Consider the following 23,890-nt stretch of genomic DNA (forward strand, 5'->3'; position numbering starts at 1 on the left):
TGTGTTGTTTTTGTTTTTTTTAAATGCCAATGTAAAAGAAAAGAATTCTCCTCAAACTATCTGCCTAATAGCAGGAGATAGAAAGAGCGACTGTTAGTCGATTTGTCTGTGCAGCTGCTCTTTAATAATATGCTACATGCAATAATATTTTTACAAGTATCGTGCTGCTAAGAGTCCTGGCTGCAGATGACTCCAGGATAAAGGACTGGACTGTCAGGGTGCAGCATTTCGCAGTGAATACTTGCAGTTGTAATAACAGTCAGAATATAAACCCAAAAATGTTTTTTGCTGGAAACATTTAAGAAAATGATGAAATTTGACAAGAGACTTGAAAAGGCTAGATAGATAGATAGATAGATAGATAGATAGATAGATAGATAGATAGATAGATAGATAGGTAGATGGTTGGTAGGTAGATGGGTGGGTGGATGGATGGATGCTAGGTGGATGGATGGATGGATGGTAGGTAGGTAGGTGGATGGGTGGATGGATGGTGGGAAGGGTGGATGGATGGATGGATGATGGATGGATGGATGGATGGATGGATGGATGTGGGTAGCTAGGTTGGTGGATGGATGGGTGGATGGATGGATGGTGGGTGGATGGTAGGTGGGTGGATGCATGGATGGATGGTAGGTGGCTGGGTGGGATGGATGGATGGATGGATGGATGGATGGATGATAGGTAGGTAGGTAGGTAGGTGGGTAGGTAGGTTGGTGGGTGGGTGGATGGATGGATGGATGGTGGGTGGATGGTTGGATGGTAGGTGGCTGGGTGGGTGGATGGATGGTAGGTAGGTGGCTGTGTGGGATGGATGGATGGATGGTGGATGGATGGATGGATGGATGGTGGGTGGATGGATAGATGGATGGATGGTAGGTGGATGGATGGATGGATGGTAGGTAGGTGGGAAGGGTGGATAGATGGTAGGTGGATGGATGGATGGATGGTCAGTAGGTAGGTAGGTGGATGGATGGATGGATGGATGATGGGTGGATGGATGGATGGTGGGTGGATGGATGGATGGGTGGATGGATGGATGTAGGTAGGTAGGTAGGTAGGTAGGTAGGAGGAGTTGTACAGACTGATGGCTTGATGCAGGAAACATTTGCTGCAGCGTCCGTTGAGACAATGAAGTCGCCTTCTGTAGAGGGTTCTCTGGTGTCTGTCTGTTCCACAGTAGAGAGGGTGGTCAGGGTTATCTATGACTGATAACAGTTTTGTTCACTGCATACATTGGAAAAATGTGTTTTGTTTTTTTTCTTTTCTTCTCCTTCAGGTGTACAGCTCTCAGTGCAGTTGGTCTATCAGTCCTGCTTTCAGTCCTGCTCTGTTACTGCATAGGTAAGACCACACACACACACACACACACACACACACACCCACACGCATGATGTGATTACATGCACACTCATTAGTCTGAAGGGTCTGGCCCAGACACAAGATGACAAATGAGACTTTTATTTGTGCTTCCCCTGATTTGTTCATTGTTAAATCCCGGCTCATCTCTCTTCCAATCTTGTCCGGCCTCCTCTCCTCTCTTGCTTTCTCTCTGCGTGCACCGGTCTTCCTTGTCCTCTCGCTGCTGCTGCGTGCACTGGTTTTCACTCAGCAGTATGAGCCCATCAGATAAAGAGCCTGCCAGGGTTGTCCTTTCTTATCCCTCCCTCCCCCGCCGCCTCCCTCCCTACCTCCCTCATCACCGATTTCCAGATGTGTTATAGGTGAAGGCTAAAATGTGTGGCAGATCTTATGGAAAAATCTGAGCTGGTCTCCACGTTGAGCTAATCAATTTGACCGTCATTAGTTTTAGTATCAGAATTAGGGAAATATGTCACGTGGGAAAACTTTAAATATATATAGTTTGTCAAATTATAGAAAGGCTTCATTCACAGCAAAGATATATCTGCAATATGCATATTAGTCGATTAAATGGCCGCTCTCTTGACCATCTCCTGTCGAAGGCATGGAGGTAAAACTACAGATGCTTGCAGCTCTGGGTATATATATATATATGCTTTAAGCTACTGAACAAACTAGTCCACAAGCTCATTTTAAGAGCACTGCAACGCTGGAGTCTGTAAGCACTTCAAACTCTTTGCAGCATAGTGGAGAGAAGCCCCTCAGGAGCGTCCCGCGGTTTCTGAGACTTTTCTACCGTGACCAGAATACAATTTATAACGTGCATTGTTTGCTGGCAGTCAAATCGACTGTTTTCATTTTGTCATGGAAATTTAGAAATTTGAAACTTGATAGGGTCGGCCTGATTTCCGTGCGCACGCGGGCTCCAGTCCAGAGAGAAAAGCAAATTAGAATTAACTCTGTGAGAAAAAATAAAATAAAAATCCCAGCAGACGCCGTGCATTTACGGCTGTAGCCATCAAAAGCACTCGAGTGTCTTTTCGTCTCCCCTGCATCGCTTCAAAACTGTCAGCGCAGTTTGCTCATTGTTAGATTGTGTGCGATTTGAAAAAAAAAAGAAAAAGAAAAAAAAAAGCCCAGGGAGAAAGAGAGAGGAAGCGAAAAATAAAAAGGGAAAGAGTCCGAGGGGAGGAAGCGTGGTATTTTTTCTAAAGGTCATCGATTTCCACAATGAACTGAGGCAATTATGACTGAAGCTCAGATGGTCCTTGGACTTGGAGATCTCTTGCCACAGGCTAGTCTTTGTGTGTTTGTGTGCGTTTGTGTGTGTCGGGAGTGAATTTGTTGTTACATGCTTGGATGTTGTGATGTGTGTGTGTGTATCATGTGCCCCCTCATGCAGCAGTTGTTAGAAAGATGTTTTTTCAGTCCGAGCATCTGTTAAAAGTTTCCTGGGATTTTCATGATTGACACACACACACACACACACACACACAAACACACACACAAACACGCGCACTCAGGTCTGTCTCACACACTGATGAACACACAACCAGAGCTGCTCGCACACTCGAGATCCCTGAGAACGCACGGACACATGCGATCTCATGAGTGTGCACGCATGCATGCAAAGCAACATATCCACCAGGGTGCACAGACACACAGGTTTTGATTGACGCGTGCATATACCCCAGACACTCAGTCCTGCACGCCGTACCTCTGGCCTTCACAATCTGACATAATGACATATCAGACAACATATGATCCACGTCTGTTCTTGGGTGTGTTTTTCTTGGGTAAATGTATGTGTCAATCATATCCCGTGTGCGTTAGCCTCTGTGTGTGCGTGTCTCCTCAGGTCTCGGTCTTGGAGGAAGTATTTGGCTAGATTTAGTGGGAAAGCTTTTTGTTTTGTAAATTTCTGCGTTGTGCAACAAAGCAGGGAGCGGGTAAAACTGGAAATGGGGGGATATAATTTCAGACTTCAAGTCAGTACACTTGTACGGCTACGGTACGTTACATGTTGACAAACGGAGAGGGAGCTGCCTCCATGCGAAACTTCGGATTTGTCAAAAAAAACAGATGGACGTCAAATTTATTTATTTTTTTCATTTTTTTGGCACATGTCAACTCCTTCAGATGGAAAGCTCCTGTGGACAACCTCAGCAGCAAGGTATACCGATGGCTGTAAAAACCTGTGTACTGTATAAGCTCTTCTCCTTTAGGTTTTCACCAACATGTGGTCGGAGAGAGTATCCAGACTGCTGGGGGACGGGGTCGGTGGATACCCAGCTGCGCAATTTGAAATTAACATAAATAACGTCCCAAACTGCAGACGGAAACCTGTGCAGGCTTGTCTGGAGATGTCTGATAATTTAACAGTAATTATTCTCCTGTTGGTATGACCATCAGCTCAGGTTTCACCTGCTTTTAACGTCAAACTCTGAACATGCCCCGACATCGGCAATAGACTGTATAAAGATGGAAGCGGAACAGCTCCTCAAAAGTGAAGCCAAAGCAAGTAGAGCTCCCCCTGGTGGCAGGCTGCAGTATAGCTCATAAGCTCCACCCCCTTCCATGTTAGTGGGTGGGACTTGGGCCTAACTAAAACACTGAAATACACGTGAATTTTTTTTCAAGGATGGTTTCTGTCATTTTAGGTAGTTAATATAATGTTGATGCATGTTCAAGTGTCAGATTCTTGGATAATTTTCGTTTTAGTTATTTGACGCTATAGAAACAGGATGAGACATAATGGCGACTACCAGTTGCCATGCCAACCGTTCCGTAAAGCAGTTCTGTGGGACTGTGAGAGTTGTTAAAAAAAAAAAAACAACACAAAAAAAAAAAAAAAAAGATTATTATTGTCAAATTTCAAGCAGTTTACTGTGGTGGTTTGTGAGATATAAACATGTTGTCATTGTAGCGCCCCCTACAGGCCGAATTTCACAAAATTTGCCTTTAACTAGGCAGAAGGAAATTACTCATTAAGGCAAAGAAGAAAAAGAATTGCAACAAAATCAATAGGGATCCTGCAACTTTGTTTGCATGGACCCCTAAATAAATAATCCAACATTTTCCTGTAACTGGTGGAGGTAGAGCAGAGCGTAGCATTAATTAAATGAAAACGTGAATGTGTCTGGAGGAAGTGTGGGCGGGGCATCGATATCGCGGCTCCACGTGGCTCCAGTCTCGGACCGTACTGATCAGACTCTGACGCTCTAAAGTCGCAAGATGGCGCCGACCGTATCCCCGGAAAATAGCGTCTGTTTGGCCAATGCACAGAAGTGGGGATGCATTGTCCATATTTATATACAGTCTATGGCAACAATGAACAAAACCCATTTTTGAATAGATGGGGAATTTAAAAGAAAGCGCCAGGAACAGACACAGGGCAGATATTTTCCTTTGCACTTAAAAACTGGTTAATAATAAAAAAAAAAGTGTTACCTTGGAGGACAGAGGCAGACCAAGGCACAAGTAATACTTGCTGCTCAAATTGCTGTGTTGCCAGTGCTACCAGGCCCTGCCTCGTGTGATTGTTCGGTTAATGGAAAAATTGCTGCGAGTCCTTTTCTATCAAGTCAACATTTAGAGTATGATTGCCAGCACATTTACAGAGGATTTCATTCTTGCAAAATGTCCAACAATTCTGTGACCTCGCTCACAGCAACAACAAAAAAACAAAACAAAAAAAAACATTGTGGCCGTTATTACACAGTTTGCATGCAAAGCACAGTGTGCCTGCAAGTACCTGCGCAATAGCAGCACATATGCAAATGTAAAGGGAGGATCCAGAGTTGGGATTTTTCTTTTTCTTTCCTTTTTTTTTTTTTTTCTTCTAGTGAGCGTATATGCAAACAGGCAAGACTGTATTAACAAAGACCCACACGTACACACACAAAACCTTCCTCTGTGACTAATTGGGCCAAGCTGCGCCTCATAAAACAAGGCCCGCGTCGAACAAATACTCAGCAGCTACAGGACCCATACCCCCATTCAGCAGACCCATTAAGATACAAGTGTCTTTGTGATCCCTACTGGGGTGCGCTGGTTTTTAATGAATCTGTGAAATGGATCTGGTCTTGTTTTTTTTGTTTTTTTTATTCTTTTTTTTGTTTCCTCCGTTGAATTTTTCCATTTACACTTCTCACAAGAAAAAAAAAAATCAGATTAATTCCACCGAAATAAAAACGACCATACGTTTCAATTATTTTTGGAATTACCTTGTATGACTCTATTTACGTTGGCCTGTGTTTGCATTTAATTTATATTTCCATGGGTAAAATATCACCTTGAGAACTTTAGCGTAATGACTGGTAATCGTTACAGGATGTTGATATTAATCTGCCGTGTCAGTGTTAGCACAAGAACACAGAACTGTTAGACACCGGTGTAACTGCGGACTCCCGCTGTTCAGCATTTACGTCTGAAGGTGCTTCAAAGACGCGGCTGTTCGGTATCGATGCTGAACTGTTAATTATGAATGAACTTAAATCTGTCACTCACTGATGTGGGTCGTGCTTTCACTGCAGGAGTTTAATTAAGCAGGTGAATCCTTGCAGGATCTCGAGTATAATTTGTAATTGTGATTTCTCGAAAAAAAAAACAAAAAAAAAAACTCTCGCTCACATTTAGCTTTAGCGTCACTCTTAAGACTGAAATCCTTACCTTCATAGCTGCATGATTATACCTCCTATAGCACATCATCCATTCTGTGCACACTTTAATAACAATGACAGACACCTCTTGTCTCATACCTATTACAGCGTTTTCTTTTCAAGCAGCTGTAGGATAATAAATTCTGTGAAATGTTTTTTTAAAGCTCCGTGAACCCAAATACAATTTCTCACGAACTGTGGTTGATTAGACCTCTGCTCTGATGCAAAGCTCTGCTGTGAATTACTCAACCCTATCATCAGACAAGGCCGATGATAGCTTCGGAGGTTTTCCTCAAAATTACATTGACCGCCAACAATTTGTCAAATCCATATTTTTTTTTTTTTTTTTTCCTGCAAGTTCTGCGTTTTGCAGCTCTGATGGTTAAGGTATAGGGAAAAGTCTTGGCTATGGAAAGCTAACTGTAGTTAGCATTAACCAACAAAATACTTTTAGATTCTGCACCTGAATTACTTGGACTAGCAAAAGCTAATCATAAAACGTAATGATTTACCTCCAGCTCTCCACAACGTTGCTTTCACTACACGAGGAGTCACAAAGCCAGTGCGTCGGGGTCGGACATAAATTGTAAAAACAGAATAACTATTGTAAAGATGGAATAACTATTCACTTCCCTTGCAAAACGTGAGACCAATAAAGGTGAAAATCCATCTCATTTTAACTTATTCTTAACTCTTAACATACGCAGGAGGCAAAAGGTCCAAGGGACGTTGTTGAGTTGCCGTCACAGGAAAAGCAACTGATGTCATCAGTGGTGTTCTCTGCAGTTGTGCTTGTTTTCTCATTTAACTTGTGTCAAGCGCAACAATCAGTCCATTGTTATAAACAGTGCTTCAGATGCCATTGTCTTGTTTGTCTGCAGCAATTTATGACTGGTTGAGGACAGAAAAGTCGTCATGTCAGGTCTCTCCGTTTTGTCAGACACCGACGTCGAGGGAAAACACCAGTGTGGGTGGACTGAGGAAGTGTGTGGGCTGTACATTATTTAATGGCAGCAGTTCCTTCTGTCAGCATTTATGGTTGCACACTCTTTTTAGGGTGGGGTCATTTTCTTCGTGAGAATATTTCACCGTTAACGCCAAAAAAAGAACCGATTCCTCTGCCTCGTCTGTAAAGTACATCTTATGTTCTTACACTTTCTGCCTTTCAAGTGGCTCCTCTCAGTGTGTGTCAGATTATCGGGGCTGAACAGGGATCAGTTTCCTCCTCTGAACAGACCCAGCAAAGCCTGACAGTGTGCATTAGGATGTTGATTCTAGGCCTGCTTTGAACACGGAAGGATAGTCGGTCTTCCATCGATCCAAGTGCCTCTCCCGCTTCGGGGATTTCTCTTCTTTCAAATAAAAAATTAAAATGAAGCGGAATAGTTTGTGACCGCTGGCCTCTCGCCTTCGTCTCATCACAGCCTCAATTCACCGATGTTCATAAAAAATTTTAAGCGCTGGAAAAAGCCAAAGTTGGGTGTAGAGTTGATGTCAATCACCAAGCCTCCGTGTGATAAGAATCATTTTTACGCCATGTCTGGAGGTTTTTACCATAAAATCCACAACTTAATTTGTTTTAAATGTTTAGCTGATTCCAAAATTTCCTGAAAAGGTCCTGTTAGAGAGAAGCAGATTGTTACCATGGCCATTAATCCTCTTAGTTTATCACACTCACATATACACAGAGGCTCCTGTCGATTAGCCAGCACTCTCCCATGACCCTTTGCTCCTGTCCTCACCACGAAAAGGTTGTGGGCAACGGGCTAGCGCAGCAGGACTCTAATTTAATGAGCCAGAGAGTTGTGTATATGTGTGTGCGTGGAGTTATTGTGTATGTGTGTGGGACATTGTGGGGAATCCACGGCAGGAGTTTCTCTCGCTAAATGTTCCCAGATTGAATCAGTAATTGGTCCTTGACACGTCTCCGAGTTCTCACGTGTTTCCAACAGGTTGCTGTGTTTGATCTTCGTACCGTCCCTGTGTCTGTGCCATGGTGAGACATGGGCCTGGGACATGGGCCTGGGATATATATATATATATATATATATATATATATATATATATATATACGTATATATACTGCGACTTGGTTCCCGTCATTCGTTTTAAAGAGTCGGTCAATAAATCCGGTTCGTTTGCGAACATCACAACTAATCTGTGCCTGTTTTAATTTTTTAGGCTCTCGAACATTAATCATTTGTTGTGGTTTGTTTTGTTTTGTTTTGTGTAATTTAAGAAATTTCTCTTAAATTAAGCTTGGGCTCAAACTCTCTCTCCTTTACATACCAGGCCTCATTTAGTTAAGATAAGAAAGTCTATGTTCTTGGTCTCAGTGATTTCTTGTAATTTAAGATTCGTTGTTGGATCAGGTCAGAAACCAATAATTTATCCTTGTTCTGAGCAGCCACGCTGGCAGACAGACTGAAAAGCAGGCCATTATGAAAAAAGAGGGAGATGTCATATTATTTAAAAAGGGGGATAATGACAGGGGTTTCAGACAGCATCTCCAAGGAGACATCGATAGTGTGTATATGTAGCTGCCAGTCTCCTCTCCCACTGCTGCAAAACCCTCCAAACATGACACGAAGCAGGTGTGAATGTCAGATTTCAGTTTGGAAAAGTAACAGACACAGGCACCTCCTATCTTATGTTTGAAAGACGAGGAGGGTGGGGGTTTCTGATTACGTCTGACCGTCGGATATGCAGTTCGGACAGATCACACAGTGCTGCCTAAATGCTTTTGTGCCCTTCACAATTTTCTACATTTCTGCATACAAACGACTCGAAATGTCAGAGGACGTTCACACAATCAAACAAATGAAACAGAAATATTACACTTGTGTATTTGTTTATTTAGGAAATTAGTCAATATTACATATCTGTGAGAGGCAAGAGTACAGTAAATGCACTTCTAAGATTACAAGTTAATTTCAGGTGTTTCCAGTCAATGTAATGAGACTCAGATATCGTTCAGTTCCTGGTTTAATAAATCAGGGGATTTGTCTCAGTCTGATCTTGCTTGAGGAAGTGCATGATGGCAACGGACAAAGGAGCTTTCTGAGGAGCTATGAAAAGAGTTGTTGTTGCTCATCAGGCTGGAAAAGGTTACAAAACCATGTGTTTGAAAACTGGGCCATGCAGCAAGTCGATGACCCCAAGAACACAAGTGGTTCTACAATAGAACGGTTAAAAAAGAACAAGATGAATGTTTAGGAACAGCCAAGTCAAAGTCCTGACCTTAATCCAATAGAAATGTTGTGGAAGGACCTGAAGCAAGCAGTTCATGTGAGGAAACCCACCAACATCTCAGAACTGAACTGGTTCTGTTCTGAGGAATGGGCTAAAATTCCTCCAAGCTGCTGTAGACGACTGGTCAGCAGTTATTGGAAACGATTAGTTAGAAGGAGGTCACAGCAGATACTGGAAACGTTTAGTTGCAGTTACTTTGTGAAACCATGATTAGTAAATTAGTGATTGCCAGATGTGGTGTTGGTTTTGGGGTCTCATCCAATAAAAAAGGAACAAATCTGAAAATTCTGGCTGAGAAAATGCTGAACTTTATGTTAGAATGAAATATATTTTTTTCCCCCACATACTTTACCCAGCATGATGTGAAAAAAGATTTGAAGAGAAAATGGAGGTTACCTCCCCTCAGCTGCTTTCATAAAGCTTAACCACTTTTCTCTTTGTAGAGAACATTTTAATGCTAAAGTTCTACAACCTGAAAATCTAAATCTATACCTATAGAGCTCTAAAATATGGATTTATTCCAAAACGATTTATAAAATGGCACCATGTCATGATTTAGAGTATAAATACACTAGTCATAATAATGTTTCCATTATATTTTAAACTCTTTTAATGCCCAATTGTCCAGTCAATAGTCTTTCCTTCAGCACAAACCAAAGAATTACTGTCAACTCATCACACAATAAAATCATGTATCTGGCCATTAATGGGTCGCAAAGCCAACGAAACAAAATAAAGCAGAAATGCCAGCGCTTTGGTAATGTTATTCCACCATTGATTTTTCTTATCAGATGTGGTGAGGCCGGAATTGGGACGGGAGCTATCGTCTGAACATGAACAGGCACACGTTTCTCCCGTTTCACCGTTGCTTTAGTTTCAAGGTTGACCCGCTGCCCCTTTTGGCTCAAATCAAGTTCACACAGCACGGCGGTCCGATTGACCACAGAGGACGCAGAGCAAAACAGAAACTGTTCTATATGACTTCCACCACCTCCTCCTCCTCTCTCCAGCTAGACACCTGTTTGGTCTAAAGGAGGAGATTAGGAGAGTGAGTGGAGGCTTTGTAGGGACTTTGCAAAACCAAAACATTTCTATAACGGTGATGTAACATGACAACCTTCTGTGGTCGTCAGCTGCTGTTGCCAATTCCCAGGTTTGTTTGACTTGCTCTGTTCACACGTGTAGGTGTCCCTAAGGAACCATTCATTCATTCCTTAACTTTTTGTAACCGCTTGTTCTCTGGAGGGTCGTCCCAGCTGTCACTGGGTCGCCAGTCCATCGCTGAGAGACAGACATCCACTCACACCTACGGCCAATTTAGAATCACCAATGAAACTAATGAGCATGTCTTTGGACGGTGGGAGGAAGCTGGAGTACCCGGAAAGAACCCACGCAGACATAGGGAGAACATGCAAACTTCACACAGAAAGGGAGGAAAGCAGTGGACGCCAGTTGGCCAAATCCAGATGCCAGTAAATTTTATCTCATCCAAGCTGGCATGAATTGGATCTGCATGGGTCAAACAGCCCAACGGATCTAGATCATAACAGCTCTTGCGATATTTACTGCAGAGAACATTTTTCAGGTGAGACTGGTTGGGAGAATGTACACCGACCAGTCACATCCTATTGTGTAGTTCTCCCTTGTGGTGACTCATCAGAGAAAGGACATGGCCTTCTGAGGGTGTCCTGTGGTGTCTGGTAACAGAATGTTATTAGTGGGGGGGTCTTTGAGCGGAGAGTCCTCACTCCTAGCTTTGAGTGATGTTTTTGCAGGAGAAGAGTCATCTCAGAAGTGGCCATAATGTTATGGCTAATCGGTGTATATATCTGGTTTCTTGTGGATCTAAGATGATCCTTGGGGTTGGGGTCTAATTATTCCATGGTCTGGTCGCCCGTAAATCCCTTTAGGATGTTAGTTAAACTAACAGAGCGCATGGTTGTGTTTACCACTTGAGACATAATCTCCCGTCTCTCAGTAATCTGTAGAAATCAGGTTCACACACAGTTTTATCAAACACCCAAAGCTTTTGTCTTTGTGCTGAATGTCAACCCCCCCCTCCTTTTTTTTGCCTGAACCCAGCAGAATCAGACTGGAAACAGTGGACCTGTTCAGTGTAACACTGATATGTCAGTGTAAACACGGAGAGAAAGCCTTACTGACGAGGCAAAGCATGAAACCAAATCCCCCCCCCCACCCCCCACCCCCCCGCTGCTTCATTTTTGCAAAACGCCGCCTCAGCTCTGCAGCTGTTCGCCGTACAGTCAGCGTAACTCGCCGACGCCGTGCGGAATACACCGTAGGGCCGAATGCATGTTTGAGGTGAGATGTGTGGCGAACAGGAATGGGCTGCGTGGGTGTGGGTGTGTCTTTTCTCTAGCTGGTGGACGCCAAATCCACTGTTTTTTTCGAGAAATAAAAATAAAATGAAGCTGGTGCGAAGGTTCCTTGGACATTCACTTTAAACTAGACGTTCCTGTTAAAATGTGCAGATATCACCCCTAAACATGCTGCTGATGCTCCACTTTACTCCTAGTGTACATTCAGCCACAACCACACACCCACATCTGTACGTACAGACAGATGCACTCGCGTTCACTCCTTCCCGTTCGACTGTTTGCGACCTAGATATCCGAGTATTTTTATCATTGCCTTCATTGTTCGCTACGTCGTTCTCTTTCCCGGTGATCCTTCTTTTGTCTTTCTCTCTGCCGTTCTCCCCTTTTCTTTTTCTTCTCTTTATTAACTTTTTTTTCTTTTTCCCTTAACTTCTCTCCTCCTTCTCTCCAGCTATGCACCTGTTTGGGCTGAACTGGCAGCTCCAGGAGAGCGAGGGATACGGAGCATTTGAAAACGGAGGCGGGGGAAGAGACACGACTCCCAACACCTTCATGGTGTCCACAGACAATGGTGAGTTCCGACTTAAATGAATATTTTTCTTTGCACGTTCTTTCTTCTGACATGAAAAGCAGCAAATGCCCTGAGAAAAGTTGGCCAAAAAAAAAAAAAAAAGTGTTTGCTCCAGTTAAAGTTTCTCTCTTTGGACAAGAAAGGCTGGCGATGCGGCGAGCAGAAAGCCATTTAGCTTCAAACAGAAAAGGAAGTTTTCTAAGGGTAACCTCGGCCGACTGTTGTGTTGAAATTTCTTGAAATTCTCATATAAAGCACAGCGGACTATCTTGTCTTCTCTGCAGCTAAATGTGCATTTGTAATTTGTGTTCAGTGCCAGTGCAGGAGGAGCAGAGGCCCCGGAGGTTTGTGACTCTGATATCCGAGGCCGGGTTCACATCTAATATTCAATATTCACTGGCACAAACATTCTGCAACTACTCCATGTTGTCAGATGTGTACATTTAAAAGCATAACCTGAATAACGTTATGTTTCCTCTCTGGTGGATTTGAATGAAACGGCTGCTAATGAACAGAGTTTGTCAGATAACTGGAACGTAAGCGGCTGGAAATGATCAAATCCTGCGGTGGTGACTTGATAGCCCTGTCAGTCTCAGTCATTGTTTTGCAATCCCAGGTCCCAAACTTTAAATCTCAAGTCCTGTAGCAGTAATAATTAAGTTTAAATGACGGATCATATATACTTTTTAAATATGCATTTATTTATCAAAACAAGTGAACTCACAAAATTTACAAAAACAGTGCTGGTACTTCCATATAAATAAATTCCATTCAGGCCATCTGCAAAAACATTCTTCTTTTTAGACTTCCTTTGCAAAATAAACATTTTACAAAATGTTTAAAAGTGCGTGAGAGTGAGAGAGAAACATAACATCAACAACACCACCATGTCCATAAACAGGTTTGCGTATTTCAGTGTGTTTATCTTCAGGGCCCTGTTCTCCGTTACATTTGCAAAAAGACTAAACTGGCCAAAAGTCTGCCGAGGCTCTCAGCACAGGGTCAGAGAGGTCAGGGTGTGTCTTACAAGCGAGGAAATACACTTTCAGCTTCTGATGTTGGATATATTTGATGTTTGACTAACTCTCAAGCAACACCCATTAACTACGGCTGGGCTCTGAAGAAACTCCTGGCCATAATAATAAAAAACAAACAAATAAATAATATGCTTTATGAATGCAGATCCCAATCTGATCTCAAGGGGGCCGGACCAGTAAAATAACAGCAAAATAACCTATAGGTAACGACAACTCCAGATTTCTTCCATTTGTTTTAGTGCAGAAAAGAACAAGTAGCTAGCCAATGCTATTCCTTGAACGCAGACACAAGCATTTTTGCTGATTGCCTCGGTCTAGTACTTTCATTTTATTGTGTCTAATCACAGATTTATATGATCTTTTTGACTCAAGAGTGGCAGCTGGTAGACAATTAAATGTCAGTTTGGAGCTAATAACCGTACTTCTTGACTTTGGCACCCTACACCACAGCTATGATATGTTGATAACGGTAGCATCTTTCTATCTTCTAGCCTTCAACTAACCGCCGTGGCGTGGTCGTGACGTAGTCGTGATGTAGGCCGTAAAAGGGTCTATAGCATAGCCAGTGTAAAGACGGGAGGTGGAACTGCTCCTCAAAAGTGAAACCAAAGCAAGTAGAGCTCCCCCTGGTGACTGGCTGTAGTATAGCTCATAAGCTCCACCCCCTCCATGTTAGTGGGCGGGACTTACACCAAACTAAAACGCTAAAATACGTGTTGAATAATTTTTTTCAAGGATGTGTTTTGTCATTTTAGGTAGTTAATATAATGTTGATGCATGTTCAAGTGTCAGTTTTTTGGATAAGTTTTATTTTAGTTAGTTATTTGACGCTATAGAAGCTGGATGGCGACTACCAGTTGCCATGCCAACTGTTCCGTAAAGCGGTCCCGTGGGACCATGAGAGTAAAAATTTTAAAAAAGTCAAATTAAGTAGTGTATTATCCAACATTTCCTTGTAACTGGTGGAGGTAGAGAAGAGCGTAGTATTAATTAAACGAAAACGCCCATCCAAGGAAGTGGGGACGTGTAGTCCATATTTATATACAGTCTATGCTATACGGAGCAACCAGATTTAATTTAGCTGATATTACTTAATCCTGAGTTTTGTTTCTCTGCACAGGATTTTATACGACATTTGTAAAGATGAATGCTTCGTGACGGCATCTTCGCTTTACTCTCAGTGCATGAAGCCTTTTGACAGGACTGGGCCTGTATTTACATATTTTGCGTGATGCTGAGCGTGTGGCGTTTGTTTTGAGGTGACCAGATAAGCAGCACTGCACTGGATGATATAATACACCGTGTCAGTGTTGAACAAAGAATAAAAACATGGCAAAAGAGGTTGGTGCACCTCAGATAATGCTCGACTGGCCGGTTGAAGCTGACCTCATCCTGCCATTCAAGCTCTTGTTAAACCTCACAGAACGTACATCGTTTTTTTTTCTCTCTCTCTGTCTTTCTCTTCGTCTACTCGTCACTTCATTTCACCGTAATTCATTTTATCTTTTGCCTCTCACTGTTTCTTCTCCACGTCTCTCTTTCTTCCTCCCCCCTCTGTGCTCGGATCTTGATTTGTGGAGGTTTTAAGCTTGAAATTACTTCAGGAAAGTTCCAGATGAATGCCAAAAGTAAAATATGAGAAACACGAGTAATTCAATTTGGTTCCCACTCTCTTGAACAGCGTTAACCCCTCGATTGCTCCTGCAGATGTTAGAAAGAAAACGGTACGCTCCCCTCTCGCTCTCCGCTTTAGTGTGCGTTTTTATGTGTGTGTGTGCGCCGCGTATCCGTTTACATGTCCATTAATTTGTGCAGATTTGAGAGACGCAGAGAGAGAGAGAGGGGTGAAGTGAATGTGAACGTCTCTGGGCTGGACTTGAAGGCTTGTGTTTTATGCTGCAGCTCATATTAGTGTAACAAATGTGCATAATTCCTAGACTGCCATAAATATCACACACACACACACACACACACACACACACACACACACACACACTCAGTGTTGGTTTACTGCCCAGACGTCATGACTTAAGCTGTTAAGGTGTAATGTTATGAACAGGAAGGGACTATGAAATTACAAACTAGCCGTGGAACCATTCCAGCTTCAAAAAAAATAATATAAAGAAACACACAGATGTGGGCGGCACAGTGGAGTGGTGATTAGCACTGATGCCTCACAGCAAGAGGGTTCTGGGTTCGAATCCACCGGGGCCTTTCTGTGTGGAGTTTGCATGTTCTCCCTGTGTCTGCGTGGGTTTTCTCCAGTTACTCCAGCTTCCTCCCACCGTCCAAAGACATGCTGGTTAGGTTCATTGGTGATTCTAAATTGGCCGTAGGTGTGAGTGTGAACGGTTGTCTGTCTCTCTGTGCTAGAACTGTGATAGACTGGAGACCTGTCCAGGGTGTACCCCGCCTCTAACCTGATGACAGCTGGGATAGGCTCCAGCCCCCCTGCGACCCTCCAGAGGACAAGCAGAAGATGAATGGTTGAATGAATGAATGAATAAATGACACACAGATGTACGATGTGTAGTTCCCAGCTAAAGATCAATGTGACTCAAAGCGTTCAGTAGCCTTATATAAACCAGAAATCTGGACTGAAACCCATTATGTCTTCTTGGGACGGTAACCTTTTCATAATAAACAATACTGTAATACCACCGTATGGATCCTCTATAAATACTTCCAGTATTACAGTATAATTCATTCCCATCACGGTGTTTACGTTAAGACCCACTTATCATTTACGGTGTATCATGACCGATTACACGCCTTCCTGTGGAGTCCACAGCGAATCCCACACATGTCAAATCGTTCAGCGGTTTAGCTGTGAACTGAGCGCCTTGGGATTTTGTATCAGACATAAACCAGGACTATACTGACTTAGAAACTAACAGTTAGGACAAGAGGTATTCATGACAGCGTCTGACTGTATGTGCATCTTTAATGGCCCAGCATGGAGACTGGGTGGCTAGATCTGAAGCTTCTTTGCGAACACTCATATTGAAGGACAGAAAAAAAAGTCTGCATTCAACATCAGCCTTTTATCTGCGGAAGAGCTTCAGCTACTGTCAGGGTATTCTTTGTGTGAAATGATATTTTTCACGTTTGCAGAAACGCTTCAAGGCCTGCATGGGTGACAGTGAGAGACGAGCAAGGATGCGTAATTATTTATATTTCCCAAACTCTCAGCCGTGTCTATTTCTGTCCCTGCAGGTAAGATGTTTCTCCTAGAGAACAACACCATAGACATCGGAGAGGTGGACGTGGGGAGACGAGCCATACAGGACGTCCCACCAGGTCAGTCTGTCACGCCGTAGCGCCTATTCCGGTCTGTGAGTGAAATGTGAGATTCATCATGCTGGTTGTAGCTCGCTTTAATTCTGTTGTGATATACTGACGTGAGTTTAGAGTTTATTCATCCACAGGGGAAATTGCTTGGTCACAGTAGCTCAGGTGCACATAAAAAAAATAAAAAATAAATTAATTAATTAAATAAAACTATTGAGAACCGCAAGTAAAAAGGAAAAATAAGTGAAAGATAGTAACAAATAAATAAATAAAATAAAATAAAATAAAGTATGGTAAAGGTAAGGTATATATTATTTTTCAAATGTTTTAATAAAGAAATAAAAATAAAATAATAATAATAATAATAATAATAATAATAAATAAATAAATAAATAATTAGTTGTTAATAATTTTTAAAAATGGAAATAGAATAAAATGTGATGATGCACTAATATATATATATTAGTATATCATCACATATTATTATATATAAATTAAATATTATTTATTTATATATATATATATATATATATATATATATCATTAACCCTTTATAGGGCACTTAACGAAACTCTTGGAAATTCTAAATTTCAACCGTATAGAGTTATTGTAGGGTCTTTTTGCAGACTTTTTACTTTTTATTTTTCAAAATTGTTAATTTTCATGTAAAAAATCTAGATCGCCATATGTGGTTCCTTGTCCTTAAGTGGTAAACATATGTAAACATGCGTTTTAGACCATTAAAACACAAGTTCATACACATTATCACATTAGACAACATTAGGCCACTTCTTCCTGGTATCTAATAAAGCAGTTACGCTCAGCGTTCATGCAGAGGTAGACCACATTTGACCCTGATTTGACTTGAGAACGTTGCCTTGATCTTCTCTGATTGGCTGGGTGAAAACCACATGCTTCTAAACCTCACTGAGAGGCACCGGGGCACAATTTAAAATGTGTGCCGAAGTTACCAAAATATGATTCCTCGCCCCATAAAGGGTTAACTCTATAAATACTGTAAATTACTTTTAAATCATTCTGGGTAGACACCTTGCGTCTACGGATTTTCTGGATGCTTAAGGAATGACACACATTTACGAATAAACTGCATCACCAAGTGAGCATGTTGCATCAGAATCCGCTACATTCCAAAAAAAATAAAAAAGTATTCATATGGTGGCTGAATAATAAACGTCGAGACAGAAATGTGATTTTTAAAAGACATAATCGTTCAGCAATATGCTTGAATCTCGGCATCCTGGAATCCACAAGTCTTTATTCATTTTGTTTTTGTGTGAACGTATTGATTTATAGACACTGTACTTTCTGAACTTGAACGAGTGCGCGTTGAATAATTTAAGCCACAGATTCTAACTCCTGCTCGTTCGTTGTTCTTCACCCAAGGTGTGTTTTGGAGGTCCCAGCTGTATATTGACCAACCGCAGTTTCTGAAATTCAACATCTCCGTGCAGAAGGATGCTCTGGTCGGGGTGTATGGACGCAAAGGCCTTCCACCCTCACATACACAGGTCAGTCGCACATATGTGTGCATGTATGAGTATTGTATGATTACATGTTCATTCATCTGTATCGGTCCAAGATTAAACTTCTACCAGACCAGGTTTACCAAACATAAATACCCTTAATGCTCTAGTTGAACCAGTATCCACGATGCATTATGTACAGATTGAGAAAGAGTAGATATAAAATCTCAAATGGACGTGAATTCAGATCTTGTGCTCATACTTTATAAGACAAGCAGCGACGTCGACCATCTAACACTAAATGACAAAACTAAACGTAGAGACGTATTCGCCGGTTTCAAATGTGAGTCCCACTCAAGACTTTGATTAATGTCATTAATTAACGCTTTAACAGAAACAACATTTTGGTTATCTATCAAACCGTCGTTGGTTAGTTACTGACTTCAGCTTGGTGCAGAGATCAGGTTTTCCCATACAACGTTAATGCTACGGCAGCCCGCCAGGGTGTAATTTACACCGCCTTGGTCTCATAACGAATTGGAAATATTTTTGCACGTATCGAACAACGTTGTGCTTGCGTTGTTTCTACCCACCTCTCTCCAGACCTCCCATACACAAAGGCCACTAACGTAGCATGTGAAGCTATTTGTGTTGTTCACTGATAAAAAAAAATTACGTTACCGCCCACTTTTTAAAACCCGATGTTTGTGCTTTTGAGTTTTTAGACCATGGAGATTTACAATTATTTAAAAAGAGTTGGACAAAACCTGAAGGAAACGACCCCAGACGTAACATGAGCTAGCTTAACTTTATAAGCGCTAGCTAGCTAGCAACGTTAGATTGAAAGTCAACTGTTTCACTATAGCGTCGTTGTATTCGCTGATCACTTTATTTTAATCTTACATACATTTGTCCATAGAATGCTACGTTTCAACAGCATTATGTTTAGTATTAATGTACATGAACTGCACAGGCCGTCACTATTTGTCGCTAAATCCAAAATCTGTGTTATTACGGTAATTTAAAGACGGACTGATACAAAACGCATCTTCTTATTTTATGTGCAGACATTTCATATTATGTATAAATTGTTTTTGATGGTTGGGATAGCATCACAATTAGGAGCTTTTATTCAGTCTCTCGAAAATTTGTGGAAAACACTGGATACACTGCATGCCCCCCATGCATCAGGTTATTCCGGTTGATGCCCTGTTACGTCTAAAAGGACACTTTGCGTTAAAGGACCATCAGAATGACGATACGAACAACAGGAGCTCATCTGTGGAGCCACGGTGAAAGTGACAGTAATGTGGGTCACGACCCTGAGATAAGACGCAGGAGGCAAAGAAGAATATCACACGGCAACGGAACGACTAATTATCACTGAATCTGGTCGGCACCTGAGATTACTGCTAAATAAAAACCCCAGGTTGAAGAGGGGATTTAACCTGAGAACGGCGTTTTCATCTTTATGTCTGTTTGGATCAATGGGCGCCGCTGATTTAAGGTCTCTTTCTTGTGTTGCATCTGAAGAAGCCTGTCCTCAGTCGTCCTCTGGCCTTTTACTTTTTTAAAAAAAAAATACCAGAAGAGCTGAAAAAAAAAAAAAAAAACTTCCCAAATGTCAAAACTCCAAATCTCTTTGGCAACATTGCAAGTGTGTCTAGGTCAAGAGCTTTATGGATTCTTAGTTCATAATGAAGCAGATAAGCTTCTTACAAAACTAAACTGTTCCTTTAATGACTGCACTTACATCTCTGTGGGACGAATCATGTCCTCTATCAAGGGACTAATCCACTTATCTGTAAAAGACGGCTTCATACCACATGCCACACACAGCTCAGTGTTGACACTCCAGATAATAGACGAGTGAGTGCGTATGTCCTTGTCATAACTTGATCCATTCAAGTTCCCATTATTCCTTCTTCAGTCTTATCACAGAGTCGGAACTGTTCTGGTCGGCGGCGTGAGCAAAGAAGAAGAGTGTCCGTCTTCATCTGGGCTCGTGATGAGATCAAATCAGTCGACGTGGTCGAATTAAAGGCGAGGGATAAAAGTAGGATTCAGCCTCACGTCGGTGTCACTGAAGACCTCTTAATTTAAACTTTGAAGGCAATAAATATCAAAAGCAAACTTCTTGGAAATCCATCCAGAGCGTCTAAATGTTTATTGGGTTGACGGCGCGGCTCGATGAAAAAAGGTCAGCGTGTTAGTAAAATCTATATTCCTCTGGCGGGTGTGAATCATCACCGGCGCAGATGTCTTTAGGTTCCGGATGCGCGGGACAACACGCCGACAAAGACCAGACTTTAAGTGACGCAAGGAAGTCTGTGGCTAGACAGGAGGTGAGGGACGTGGATGGGTGGGGGCACGTCTCAGGAGGTTCCTTGCTCCTGGTTCCCCTGGTTCCTGCAATGAAAGATGGAAGAAGTATAAAATAACATTATGACCACCTTCTTAATATTGTCTAGGTCTCCTGTGCCTCCAAAACAGTTGTGCCTCCAAAACAGTTGTGCCTCCAAGACAATCGTGCCTCATCAGAGAATGGACATGGGCCTTCTGAGGGCGTCTTATGGTGTCTGGCAACAAACTGTTGTCAGTGGGGGGCCTTTGGGTCCTATGGGTTGAGGGGAGGGGCCTCTGTGGCTCATCCCACAGATACTTGATCAGTTTAGGATCTAGCGAATTTGGAGGCCAGGTCAACACCTTGCGCTGTTCTTCGTGTTTTTTGAAGTTGTCCTCCTGGGGATGGCTGCTACCATCACGGAGTGTCATTGCTATGGGGTGGGGGTGCCTGGTCTGGTCTAGGTGGGTGCTACATGTCTAAGTAACACCCACTGTCTAAGTAACACCCACCAATGAATGCCAGGTCCAAAAGTTTCCCAGCAGAACATTGGATTGAAGATTGAAGATGATGTTCTTCACTCCTGTCATTGGTCATAATGTTGTGGTTGATCATGTTGCCAGTGTTGGAAACACCAGGGCCTTGTTCCTGACCTTAAATTATATTAACTTCTCATCTTACATGATATTGCTTATCAGCCCAGTTAGGGGGGAAACTGCATTTTTAGTCTAAATAACGCCATTTGTTCTCATTCTCGTGCGTTCTTGTGTCTTCCAGTATGACTTCGTGGAGCTCCTCGACGGTAGCCGCCTCATTTCCAAAGACAAGCGCGCCCTCAGCGACGCGGACTCGGCTCGCGTGAGCCCGGCCGCTTCCAACGAGGAGGAATCTCCGGGAGGGGCCCGGCGGGCGCGCTCGGTCAACGTGCACGAGGCCGGCTTCATCCAGTACCTGGACACGGGAATCTGGCATCTGGCGTTCTACAACGACGGACGCAACACGGAGCAAGTCTCCTACAACACCATCGTCATAGGTGAGACGCGTGCCCGCCGCGGTGGGGAGATCTCGCCGCCACGGGTTTAAGGCTTTTAGAGAAATGCTGTGGCGCTAAACGTCGTGGCGTTCTGACTTTGAGTCAAACTAAGATCAGAGCAGCTGTGGCTTTTAATAAATAACAACTGATATTTAATCTAACACTAGTGTGTAGCAGGGAATAGGAAAGTTCTGTCCCAGAAGTGTGTGTGTGTGTGTGTGCGTGTGTGTGTGTGTGCACAGGAAATGGCCACTTAGGTACAGCAGAGAGCCAACAATGGTGTGTGAGAGAAAGAGCGAGAGAGAAAGAGAGAGAGAGGCAGCAGGGTAATTGGATGTTAGAATGTGTTGATTGGACCGACTGGCTGTAACTACGGCAACCACAGAGAAGCGGCCTCTCCGTTGTGTGTGTGTGTGCGGGTGCGAGTGTGTGTGTGTGCACCAATGTGTGTGTTATTTGTTAAGATATACAGTTACATATCCATCCTACCCAATTAATTTGCACCCTTAAACAGCCTCTTTCTCCCTGTGTGTCTCTGCGCTTGTTTCTCTTTCTCTTTCTGTCTCTCTCTCTCCCTCTCTCTCTCACGCACTCTTAATCAGAGTCGATTATGGAGTGTCCTCAGAATTGTCATGGAAACGGTGATTGTCTCTCAGGAATATGCCACTGTTTCCCAGGATTTCTGGGGCCTGACTGCTCTCGAGGTAAACACACACACACACTCACACACACTCGCGCACACAGACACAAACTCTCCGCCACCCATAGCGAGGCAGTAATTGTTGTAGGGTTGTTATCGCAGCAGTGAGCGTGACCCGCACACTCTAAAGGCCTGTGCTGTGCTGCTGTACAGTCTCCCTCCCCCTCTTCGCTGCCGGTGTGTTCCCGTGATAAAAGAGGAACCTTTATCGAAGGGGGGCGGGGGGGTACGCTGACCTTTTGGGCTTAAACATCATTTTGCGACTCATTTTTACCGGGGATGACTGTGTGCCGCTTTGCATAGACTGAGACCGTTTTGCTACGAGGATCATCAATCAAGCAAAGCCGCACTAAAACAAACACGCATACACCGATCAGGCATAGCATTATGACCACTGACAGTAGAAGTGAATAACATCGACCATCTTGTAACAAGTCAATGTTCTGCTGGGAAACTTTTGAACCTGGCATTCATTCATTCATGTGGATGTTACTTAGACATGTAGCACCCACCTAGACCAGACCAGGCACCCCCACCCCATAGCAATGACACTCCTTGATGGCAGCAGCCATCCCCAGCAGGATGCAGCCTGACAACAACTCAAAAAAACATGAAGAACAGCACAAGGTGTTGACCTGGCCTCCAAATACACTAGATCCCAAACTGATCAAGTATCTGTGGGATGATCCACAGAGGCCCCTCCCCTCAAAGGCCCCCCACTAACAACTTCCTGTTGCCAGACACCACAGGGCACCCTCAGAAGGCCCATGTCCATTCTCATGTCATTCTTTCTGGCATATATGTCCCAGTGGATATATATTAGAAATAAACAAAAAGCCTTTGCAACAACATTTAAGTCAAAAATCATTTAACTGCTGGTAGCTTTTGTTGGTGTTGATCTTAGGGATAAACTTCAGACTTTTTAATATGTGCTGTTCCGTACAACTCTAAAGATAGATAAAGTCATTACACAGTACAGTTTTATTTATGGGCTTTGGCATGTAGTAATACTACTAATGATGCATAATGCTGCTAGTAATCGTGCATAAAAGAGGCTGGAGCACGTGGCAGGCCCCATCCATAGGACCCAAAGCCCCCCCCCCATTAACAACATTAGTTGCCAGACATCACAGGACACCCTCAGATGGCCGATGTTAATTCTCTGATGAGTCTCAACTGTTTGGAGGCACAATTAGAAAGGTGGTCATAATGTTATGCCTGATCGGTGTAAACATTGCATATTTGTAGAGTTAGAGTCCAAAGGTTTTATTGCAAACTGTAAATGAATCCAATCAGTGCACCCACAGACAATTGACAATTAGGAATGTTGGGGCCTTAGTCACTCCATGCAGCCAGTATTTCTAACTGACGCCTCTTCCTGCCTGTGTCCCCTCCAGCTGCCTGTCCTGTGCTGTGCAGTGGTAACGGCCAGTACTCCCGCGGCCGCTGCCAGTGCTACAGCGGTTGGAAAGGCACCGAGTGCGACGTGCCTGCGAACCAGTGCATCGACATCCACTGCGGAGGACACGGCGTCTGCATCATGGGCGCCTGCATCTGCAACACCGGCTACAAGGGCGATAACTGCGAGGAAGGTAAGAATGTTCAAAAACTCATCCGAAGAATAGGCACAAAAAGGCGACACATTACGCTGCTGAGAGTTGTAGGCGCCTTCGCTGCGGATCTTGTTGACACTTAGTCCTTTGATCACTGAGAATATGAAATTTGGTGAAGGCGCTAATACATATTTAAACTCTGGGATGTGAAATTTACCAAAAAAAAAAATGTAACACTAACCTTGACATTCAGAAGCAGAAAC

General features: G+C 43.0%; 1 protein-coding gene across 2 annotated transcripts in view; it reads left to right on the top strand.

The window, feature by feature from the left end:
- tenm3 (teneurin transmembrane protein 3) overlaps window positions 1-23,890 on the top strand; it is a 222,162-nt gene that overhangs the window by 95,650 nt on the left and 102,622 nt on the right. For both annotated transcript variants that reach the window (XM_084560677.1, XM_084560678.1), the window contains 7 exons: window positions 1,280-1,344; window positions 12,066-12,185; window positions 16,439-16,522; window positions 17,918-18,042; window positions 21,119-21,374; window positions 21,977-22,078; window positions 23,472-23,666. In XM_084560677.1, coding sequence (XP_084416803.1) covers window positions 1,280-1,344; window positions 12,066-12,185; window positions 16,439-16,522; window positions 17,918-18,042; window positions 21,119-21,374; window positions 21,977-22,078; window positions 23,472-23,666 — 947 coding nt within the window. The remainder of the gene's footprint in view (window positions 1-1,279; window positions 1,345-12,065; window positions 12,186-16,438; window positions 16,523-17,917; window positions 18,043-21,118; window positions 21,375-21,976; window positions 22,079-23,471; window positions 23,667-23,890) is intronic.

The sequence above is a fragment of the Chelon labrosus genome (genome assembly GCF_963514085.1).
Source record: "Chelon labrosus genome assembly, chromosome: 2".
NCBI classification, from domain to species: domain Eukaryota; kingdom Metazoa; phylum Chordata; class Actinopteri; order Mugiliformes; family Mugilidae; genus Chelon; species Chelon labrosus.